This window comes from Notothenia coriiceps, unplaced genomic scaffold (assembly GCF_000735185.1).
Source record: "Notothenia coriiceps isolate Sejong01 unplaced genomic scaffold, NC01 NC01_scaffold00033721, whole genome shotgun sequence".
Lineage (NCBI taxonomy): Eukaryota > Metazoa > Chordata > Actinopteri > Perciformes > Nototheniidae > Notothenia > Notothenia coriiceps.
The window spans coordinates 1-10,821 of NW_011366422.1; the positions used below are offsets into that span (position 1 = coordinate 1).

Genomic DNA, 10,821 nt, shown 5'->3' on the forward strand with positions numbered 1-10,821 from the left:
ATTTTTCCAACTTTAATTGACTGAATTTATTTGCCGTATTCCATTATACTTTTTTAATTTGCTGAGGGCCGATTCAAAATGGCGGGCCACATTTGGCCCCCGGGCCGTAGTTTGGACACCCCTTGTATAGTGGAATGACCTTTTTTTTTTTTTTAGCTTTGCAGACTTTCTATCCATGGTTGTCTCTTTGTCCAGTCCACAGACCTGGTCAGCATGGTGTACAGCTGCATCGGGGCGGAGATTGAGGATTCTGATGGCAGCAGCTCCTGCGACATCAAAGACACGGAGCAGGATACTGACAGGTCCACCATCGTCTCCGACGTGCCCCCCGACGCCCACACCAACGGCCACGTAGCGTCCTCCAGGGAGCAGCCTGAGAGGCAGGCGGAGGGTGTCCGGCAGGAGAGGATCGTCCCCCTCACAGACCCTCGGAGCGACGTGGAGGAGGACAGAGAGGGGAGCCAGACCAGGCCCGAGCCCCCCCCACAGAGCTGCAAGCCCTCTATGGCTGTCATGAGGCAGAGACACCTGCAGGAGAGCCTAGGTACTGCACCTCATACAGCAAGTTATTTTTCAAATTAATTTGACCTTGCTTTGGCTCTGGTTGGACATTAGTTATTGTGTATTTCAACCCTCATACAAACAGCCTATCTGACTTTATATTTGTAACTAAACTTAGTGGAAAACTGGCATTGCTATACTGACTGAAAAGTGTTCTCACCTTCCTCGTCTGCAGGGCCAGATGTCTGTATATTCTGCTTTTAAAATATCCCTACGGCACAAAACAGCATATTTGTTGGATGAGATTTTTACATTAGATAAGATATACCGTATTAATTCCAAATTGGGAATTGTAATATGATACAGCAGCATCTAAAAAATACATTAAATAAATAAACTCTAAATAAATACACATTTGCAAAAAAATAATGTATCCTATCCATCTGTAGAGTATAACAAATAAAAATACAAAACATTTAAATATACAGAAACATTTATAAAACATTATAATAGACTAACCTGCTACTACTAGGCAAGGCAAGTTTCATAAAATATAAACTATTGACATTATTAAGTGGTATTATTAACATTTTCAAACTACATACTTAGTTTACTTTATTTCAATTACTGAGGAATTTTTTTTTTTTTTCACCATTACTACTAATAATAATAATTTTTAAAAAATCATTAATAATTGTAATAATCTTATAGGACAGATTCTATATCGGTGAGTTAAATACTAATGGCATCGTTATTTCAAACACCATTTTATTTCACTTTAAACAACAACAATTGAAATGTAGAGCATAAACATAATATTGTCAGATTGTAATTCTATCGTATATTTACTGTCAAATATAATTCTAATGATACTTTTGAATCAAAATCTCTTTCAAAATGTGTCACCTTTTTTGGTTCTATTGTGGGACCTTCATTAATTATGATAACTATAAATAATGTAAAATTAATATAGAATTCAAAAATCTACAGTTTTTGTAACATAGTGTAAAGAAATGTACGGATGGGGGGGAAAAAGCCCAAAAGACGCCGTTTGAAAAGTTTGAAAAGGTAACAAACTGTAAAAGTAAAAGTTAGATAAACATCATTAAACAGGGTGTCCGCGGGGTCTTAAAAATTATTAAAAGTTGATCAATCAATTTAGCGAAAATGAAGGCTATTAAACGGCATTTTCCAAGGTATTACATTTTGTAGCTTGTTTTCAATAACTATATAAATTGTCCAAAGAGGTTGTATTCTGCAGTCTGCCTGAATGTAATCATTGCGTAGATGTGTAGTGTGATTCTGTGTAGTTTATTTATGGCATCCCGTTGGATTTGACATCATCTGAACAGGACATCGCACGCTCACTGCTTGATAGCGAGCGAAGGTCCGTTTACGCTGGTTGTTAAGCAACATCGTTATGGGGAAATGCAAGTCTGCGTCCAAATGGTTGGAAGATAAGGAGGAAGGACAATGTGAGGTTAAGTGTGTCGCCAATGTAACCGGTTAGAACTCCAAGTGGCGATGAGGTCTTAAAATGTATGGAAAGGGTCTTAAAAAAGGTCTTAAAAGGTCTTACATCTGACTTCAGGATTCCTGCATATACCCTGTTAAAAGAAATGGTGTTCTGTCAAAGTCAGTTTGAAAAGGGATAAATGGACAGAGTTTTGATTTGTTCAGTCTCAAAAGTACGCTTTCCCTTTAAAAAGAGCGGCCCATTGTTGATTTCAAGTCTAGACTCCATAATGAGCCAAACATCCTCAGTTACAAACATCGCTGCAGACTGCACTCTGGCTCAAGGGGAATTAAGACGTCCGTACATAGCTCCAGTCCAGAGCGGGGCATGCCATCAAATCAATGGGAGAATCTGCAGTCAGAATGTCATTACAAATTGAGAAATGCTAATGAAAAGTACATTTTTATAGTTTCTGCAATTTGTGCAGAGCAATAAATATGAATAATAGGTTCTGCTCCTGCTAATTGAATGAAGATCAATGACTGCCTATCAGCTTATTAACATGCATATAGTATATGCACACATCAAGTGGCAAGCATAATATTCATTTCATCAGTTCAATTTCAAGATGTATTTGGGTGAGAAAGCCTTTATCGTAGATACTGTACATTTCTCATCCCGTGTCGAACAGAGTGCGTATAAAGTCAAATATGTTATATTAAGCGTTTTTTTCTTTCCTCAGAAGAGGCAGGCAGGCTGCAAGTAGAAGAGGACCAGAGTGACCGAAAACATGAAGAGAAGCAGAGAGGAAGAGGACCAGAAGGCCAGCGTCCTCTCCTGCCCACCAAGGTATGTGAAGTAAAGAAGGAAAAGAATCTGAAGACTTGTGTGAAATAACACAAATGCTCTATTCCTCCTCCAGCTGAGCCTCGATATCCTAAGAGATACGAGCTCTCCAGAAAAGGCTGTGCGTTCTCCCAAAAGCTCGCCCATCAGCCCAGGTGAAGAGCTGACCAATGAGCAGAGGAGCCTCCCTCCAGCTCAGCCAATCATTGAAGAAGATGGGACCAGCCCCCCAGCGTCTGCCAATCCGGGGAGAGAAGCAGCGGATCCTGCCAGTCAAGGTGCTGAAACAATGATACTCTGCGGTAGATAGAGAAGTGGCAGATTGTGTAGATCACTAAGATAAAACAATATAAGAATATACAGGATGAGTATAATGCACCTTGATGAACTAACCTAATGTTTAGAAGCAGAGTCGCGTTTAAGTCCCCATTGTTAACAAGAAAAACAAAGTATTATTTCTAGTATAATAATTCAGAAATCTTGTTTACATAACTCTTACAGGTCTAGTCAGCATACTGTGCCGTCTTCTTCTCCTCCTCCTCCTCATGCTCCGCCATTCACCTCGGCTTCTTCTTCGTCTCCCTCTTTTCTCTCTCTCTTTCCTCCTCCTTCAACCTCTTCTTCTTCTGATTTTCATCTTCCTTCTTCTTCGTCTTATTCTTCTTCTCTCTCTTGTCTTTCCTCTCCTCTTCCTTCTTGTTCTTCACTGTTTATTGGGCGGATAACAAACCAACTTTAAAACAATATCTATTTTTAAATTCCTTTCTTTGTATTAGCGGGCAATCATTTAATGACTTTAATTTGGATCATAATATTCATCCCATTATTGGCATATTTGTTATATTTTGTGTGCCTCATGTATAATATGCAATCCTTGATTTTCTATTGAAAAATGTCAGAATTGAGCAACGAATGTTTCTGTTTAACCTGGTAGATGTAAGGAGACTACTGAATGCTGTATGTTGTTGATGATGTCAGAAGGCCATTATGGAAAGAATAAATGCAGATGATGATGTTTTTTGTTACTCTTCCACCAACCAGATGAAGGCCGTAATGGATTCCCCGCAGCATCGCGTCACACCAGGAAGTCCAACTCGTTCGACATAGGTACCGTACTTCTTTCTCTGTGTGCTTGATAAACTCAACATGCATGCTGTTTGGCTCTACACGTGCATGAATGAGACAAATTGACATCTTGCTGTTTTCTCCATAATTCATAACAATGGCCCACTGCCTTGTTATCATTATATCAAATGAAAGCAGCGTGATTTTGATGTCCTCCCATGCCTGATAGATCTTCCTGCCCGCTTTATCCTGCAACCCCCCCCCCCTCCCCCCTTTTTGTTCCCACATCCCACGCTGTCTGTGTGCCTCGTGCCATTTCCCTTCAGGCATGGACCCGGACAGCCCCTACGATCTGGAGAGGTCCTCAGATCGCAGATTCCCTGTGAAAAAGCCCAGTTTCCCCCAGTACAGAAACAGCTCTCTGGACTTCCCAGCGGGGACCAGGTGTATGTATCTGTTTCACTTCCTGAATGTGCGGTATGACGGCCATGTGGCATGTGATCTGGCACAGTTTTAATTTGACAAAAAATTAAAGGAGTCCTATTATGCTTTTTGGGGTTTTCCCTATCCTGCAGTCAGTGTGTTATATAGGTTTGTGTGCAGGCAAATGGTCTGCAAAGGCTACAATCCCAAAGTTCTCTCCAGAGGGAGTTTCTCTCCAAGAGCTCTGGATACAGCGTTGGAGGCATGACACTTTCATTCATATAAAAGTTGCTCAGTGGCCTCTCCAGAGCAATATTACCTGGGTTTAGGGTTAAGCCCCGCCTCCGATGTCCTGCTCTCGGTTCAGTCAAATGAAAGGAGAGGAAAAAACTCAGAATTTGGCTTTTAGCGCATTTTACAACTTTAAGAGCCTAATGATTTGAGGATAATGAATAAGGGTTAGAAAAGTGTTGGTACTGGGTGGTTGTTTTAGTTTAAAAATAAGTATCTGCTGATTTACAGACCTCTCTTTCCCAATGTAAGTCAATGGGAAAGGTTTTTATAAGCCCAATGACGTCATAGACTGACACGGAACACATCTTCCTGGGGGCCTTTTTCCCTTCTGTAACATGGTGACATCTTTATGTAACACTTGCATTTCTATTGGCTAGCGCTCCAACACATCGTACGTGATAGGCTAAGGGGCAGGACATCTTTGTCCATTGGACCAATCACAACAGACCAGCTAACCAATCAGAGCAGACTGGGCTCTGGTTTCAGACAGAGGGTGAAAAGAGGTGCTGCAGCACAGGCAGTATGAGGAAAATAAAGAGCTTTTTGAACATTAGAGCATGGAGACATGTCACAGTAGAGACACAGAATACAAATATGAACCTGAAGATGAGCGTAATAGGCCCCCTAAAAGCAGAACATCTGTAAACAACCCTATTTTGTCACCAAATGTTGCACCAAAAAAATCCTTGTAGACTTTCTCACAGTGATGAGTCATACCGAACATATTGTATGCATGCATCCTTGTTCCGCTATTTTTATGAATGGCTCCAAAGAAAGAAATCACAAAACATCCTTTAAAGCTGTTATTTGGCTGTTCCCCAGCACGTCTCCCTGCAGCTGGCAGCCGCTCCGACACGGCCTGGATGAGAGTGCTATTAGTCGGGAACCTCGCCATATTTCAAATAAAGAACCTTTTATCACTCCTGCTTTAATCGAGCAGATTCCTTTCTGATACCACGTCTTATTATGGAGATAATTGGCAGCCATGTTTAGCTGACTCGTTGTCGATTTTGACACTGAGACGTTTTTCCGTTGGAGATGAGAATCCTGTGGCGGAGGAATTCTAGGAGCTCTAATGACACAGCAACACCGCTGCCAATCCTCTCCGTCATACACAGCTGTTTGTCAAGAAGCTGCTCCTGCGTGAGGCTCAATTAGCATCACTGTGAGGATGATGATGATAAGTCACAGACGACGGGAAAACAGCCGCTTATACAGGAAGTGTGCCTGCTGGGCTGGGTTATAATAGTTTGAATTTTCGGTTACTTTGTTAGATGGAATAGATGTTGAGGATTAGGGCCACAAGTGAATGTTTTTGTTGTGTTTTTGTTATGACTTTAATCTCTGAATTCTGTATTTAAAGTCAGAACTCCAAAAAGAAAAATCCCTTTTGGTCAGATATCTTAAAAAATATCACATGACATAAAAACGAAACCAGAAATGAATTTACGATTATTAAAATCATATTTATTTATTATTAATTGTTCCTTTTTTAGCTAGTGATATGATGAGAAAAAAGAACCTAAAACGAATTTACGTTCATTTATTTACATTTTTTTACAAGACAACAAATATAAGTTAAGTTGTTTAAAGGATATCTTTTTTTGTAGTCTCAAATAAAGTTTGACAGAATTTTGTTGATATATGTTGACTAAAAAAACTGAATATGTTTTTTTTTACTTAGCTACAATTATCAACACTTTTTAAAATTAATAAATCAATTGTCTCATTTATTTATTTATTACATAATTGTACTATACTTTAATAGCCAACAGCATTTGTGTTTGCAGTACAGTGTGATATCTGAATACTGGAAGTCTGTGAAGAGTACACAGAGAACATCATTAGCATTCGTTTAGAGTCGTGTTTGCAGCCAATCTGGTGAATTTAAATCCAATGTTATTCTCCTTTAAGCATTTAGCGCTCACTAACTAGACGCTTACTCTGTCTGTCTGTTGTTTGGTTTACAGCAAGTAGCGTACAGATGGTTTATTGTAAAGAGAAATCTGTCTGATATGGTTTAAAGAAGGTAGATAGCTGACTTGTGTGACAAAAAAAAAGAAAACAGATACAGACACTAGTACATGTTATTATATTAGTGCAGCTATAAACCTGCAACAACTTCATTGTTTAGCCACAGAAACAACCTCTTACAGTTTCTATAGTGAATCACATTGAGTTGACTATTCAAACATAATGCAGACATTAGCGTGGTTTTGAACTGATTCATGTTAGTTGAATATGCACTCTCCTTTTAGCTCTGCAGATCTAGATAATCATAATTTTATGTGGATTCACCATGAAATCTGCATTTTTAATAATATTAATAACTTATTTATCAAGCACTTTTCAAAAACAACGTCACAAAGTTTGTTATTTACTTTTTTGCCGATCAAATTACACTTGAATGAAGTGCATAGGCAGTGGAACGTTTCTAAGTGGGAGCGACAGGTGTGTCTCCACTGTGGAGGTTTATTTCCATAAAATACAAGATCATAAAAAACACATCTCTTTGTATATGAGCTTGTCCCCACCTTCATTGAATTTAAAAGGATAGAAATGTTTAATCTGAAGACTAAAAGTGCTTAAGTTTGTGCACTTAATAATGAATACATGTGAAATGCAACAATGTGATTTTACACGTACACATCTTTAGCATCCAAACTCCACTGGAATGGATTTTAAACATTGAAGTTCATAAAACTGCCACTTCTCGTTCAACAAAATGAATAATAAAGTGACAAATCACCTTCACAGTGGAATTATTAAAAGTATAACTGTGTAATGCTTACAGTTGGGAATCGTTTGTATTTTAACGATTCGACTTCAGATTGCGGTTCTGCTTTTCATTTGTGGTTCCTTATGAGGTTAAAACTTAGCCAATAATGCCAATTTCTTAATAATTAATACATGTGAAATGCACCAATGGGATTTTCTTTTTAATTGTTTGGATTGTATAGCCACATAATGGGCTCCATTTTCTGAATGATTTAAGTAAGTCAATATTTTATTGAATTGTAATATGATCTGGGAGTCCAATGTAACAGTTAAGCATATAATAATGTGATGATGCCAATAGATGAGACTTGATGTTATCTGCAATTAGGTGGATTAAAAAAAGGTTTGTATATTGGCAATTGGCCAAAATGAATTGGAAGATATCGGCACATCTGTCAATACCCTATAATCGTTTTCCTTAAGTATGTCTCCATTAGTGCAACCCTTCCCTTTACACATAATCACAAACTCATTTCCAAGGAGGACCTTTGAACTGCACAGTCCTGCATTGACACTGTTTCTGCTTGTTTTAGGTTATGAGAGCCCCCAGCTGGGCAACAGAGACGCGTTATGACGTTACCAGAGCACCAGGAGGAGCTTTCTGGGGAGGGACTGGAACAACGAGGACTGGAGAGAAACAAGCTTTTAAAAAACCGTGTGGACTCAAGAGACAAAGCTCCAACAGCTGCTCCCCCCTCTCAATTTTAACCCATGTAAACATTTTTTGCTGAAAATGCATGCACTGGTATGCTTTCTGTTTTTAACTGGTTGCACTTGCTATTTTCTCAGGCATTAAGGACGCTCTAAACCCGTAGTACATAAAGCACACAATCCGTCTCTCCAGTCATCATGAACTATTTTATGCATTTGTGCAAAAATATTGAGAATACCGTCGTCTCATCCCTCGTTCCCCGTCTTTTACTGACAATCTGTGACTACTAAGAGTGAGTTTGTACCGTCTTGATTCTAGTGAAGGTGTAAATAATGAATCTAAAAACTGCACTAACCATTGTGGTAAACAATCATGTTTTTATTTGTGATAATATGTCATTTGATAACTGTGTTTGTGAGTATGCTTTTTGGTGGTGATGATTGAGAAATGTGTGTTTCATGCACTTAGCACTCCCATCTCTTCAAGAGTATTTAAGTCAGTCAGTGTTTGAATCAGATTTTTTTCAGGCCTGAAAATTAGTATATTTTCTAAAAAATGCTTCTATGAATCGGAATAAATAAAATTGACTTTACACGAGGTACTGTGTTATTTAAATTCACATTTATGAGGCATCCTGCAAATACATTTAGATGTTATGAAATAAGAGCAACGTGCATTTCCCCAAATAACCCTAACCCTTCTGTTGGGCTTAGTAACACTTTTCCAAATAAATATTTTGAGGTTTAGGGAATTGCACTGCTGCTTTTATTGCAGATCGTTTGGGAACATTTTAATCACTTTACTGTCTGTTAAGAAACATAAAGAAACATATAAGCCTATAGCTCAGCCTATGCATTTTCTGGGGGGGAAAAAACAATGTTTCTGTACCTGTAAAATCAACACTTCTCATTTTAAAATTATTGACGAGATGTAGCCTTAAGGACGACACAGATTGTATAGAAGCTACGAAATAATCACCCTACTTCTCAATTGATTCTAAGTTAACATTTTCCTATCAAGTTAATGGTCTCAATTGCTAGTTTCAACTCTTCTTCAATACAGTTATATATATGGTTTATTTAGGATTAAATAAACAATGTGTTTGTCTTAGGGCGGGGCTACCTTGTGATTGGCATGTCACTACAGATTTAGAGTTGTCAGGTTTGGGTGCTCTTTGCGTTTTTGTTTTCAACGTTGACCCTTTCCCGGTTTATTTCAGTTCAGGGAAGTTCAATATAACATGTTGGTCTCCTAAAAATGTCTTGTTCATCGTTTAGTTGTACTTATAGTTCCACCCTGTGTCACTACTGCTTTCCCAAATGGCGGCTATCAAGATGCCAAAAAGTAGTCCACGAATGGTTTAATGTAATGCTATTGGTTGCATTATAGGCATAAGTATCCATTCTTAAGCTTGACAAATACCAGAAATTCCAGATGTCTTAACATTCTGTTGCTTTTATTTTGACAATTTTCTTAAATATCTGTCTGTTATTGGTGACTGGTTTTATGTAAGTGCAATTGATGTAGCACTTCTTTTAATCGGACACGTCCCAATTCATTTTTCCTAAACACACAAGCCAACAATAATCCAGTTTAAGTGGCTTATCCATGTTTTTTAAAACTAGGCTGTTTATTTGTTTTCAAACCTAAAAACCCTAACGTTTTCTTATTATTTCAGATATAATCACTCCAGCCCACTTTTGACGGGCAGTTTGTGTCTCTGAGCAACAGATGGCAGCAGAGACTCATCCCCTGTCCTGAAACCACCTGCTCACTGTTCCATTGACAAGTGGCTGCCAATTCATCGTGCACTTTCATTACCATACACTTGGATCTGCACCACAGTCTGCAGTAATGAAGGCAGAATATGCATGATGATACAGCTGTTGTGATTTTAGCAGACGTCGGAGAGAGATTTAATAATGAGCGACATCAGCAGAAAACATGATCCTTAATTAATCCCAGGCATTTAATGAGCAGATTAGGCCTAAACAGTGTATTCTCACTCTTGCACGCTCTGTCAGCTTTTCCAAACCATGACGAGACTGTCTGTTTGTCTGAAAATGAGAAGCGATTAATTCCCGGCATCCAGTCATCTGAACAGCCACAATGCAAGGGCAGATCACAGAAAGGGGTTTTGCGTTCACTGGGTCACCAGATAAGCTCGGTTGCCTCAGTGTTTCGATACAAACAGAGTCCCACGCACCATATGCCCACCTGAATGTTTCATTACAGTATCTGTAAACCTATGCTGGACAAACATGCATTAACATTATTATTCAAGGCTTTTCCAGTTCATCCCAATGCGTATTGGATGATGTGAGGGTGTTTTTTGCATGTTTCCAAGCTTACTCTTTTGTGTGTGTGTGTGTGTGTGTTTGTGTGTGTTTGAGCTCATCTCGCTTTATTACAGCTGACTTCCCCTCTCTTCTCATTCAATCTTGCTTTTCCTCAGTACACACATGTACTAAACGCTCATATGTCTTGCAGAACCTTCAACCTTTCAGGCAAGCAAAGATTAACTGTCACTGGCAAACACACACAAATAACCTCAGGGAGTTGACATGGTCTGATTTTATTTTGTTGTCCATCGCTTCCCAGTTGATCTTTGATGAAGGATTAACTGATATTACGGAACGTCATTTTACCTGTGTGTGTGTGTGTGTGTGCGCTATATAAATGCAGGCTTTTTACCATTACCATTTGCACTGGTACACTTTGCTGTGTGTGTGTGTGTGTGTGTGTGTGTGTGTGTGTGTGTGTGTGTGTGTGTGTGTGTGTGTGTGTGTGTGTGTGTGTGTGTGTG

General features: G+C 38.9%; 1 protein-coding gene across 2 annotated transcripts; it reads left to right on the forward strand.

Annotated features, from left to right (window-relative positions):
* The first annotated feature begins 158 nt into the window (after positions 1–158).
* Positions 159–8,609, forward strand: LOC104961771 (leucine-rich repeat-containing protein 16B-like). 2 transcript variants are annotated; one of them, XM_010790109.1, is made up of 6 exons: positions 159–544; positions 2,700–2,806; positions 2,880–3,081; positions 3,845–3,910; positions 4,195–4,314; positions 7,897–8,603. In XM_010790109.1, exons 1-6 carry the CDS (start codon positions 214–216, stop codon positions 7,935–7,937), a joined length of 867 nt encoding a protein of 288 aa, XP_010788411.1. In that variant the 5' UTR covers positions 159–213; the 3' UTR covers positions 7,938–8,603. The 2 variants fall into 2 exon arrangements, with proteins under 2 accessions (XP_010788411.1, XP_010788412.1); XM_010790110.1 differs by lacking the exon at positions 4,195–4,314 and having other exon boundaries at positions 165–544; positions 7,897–8,609.
* The last annotated feature ends 2,212 nt before the right edge of the window (positions 8,610–10,821 follow it).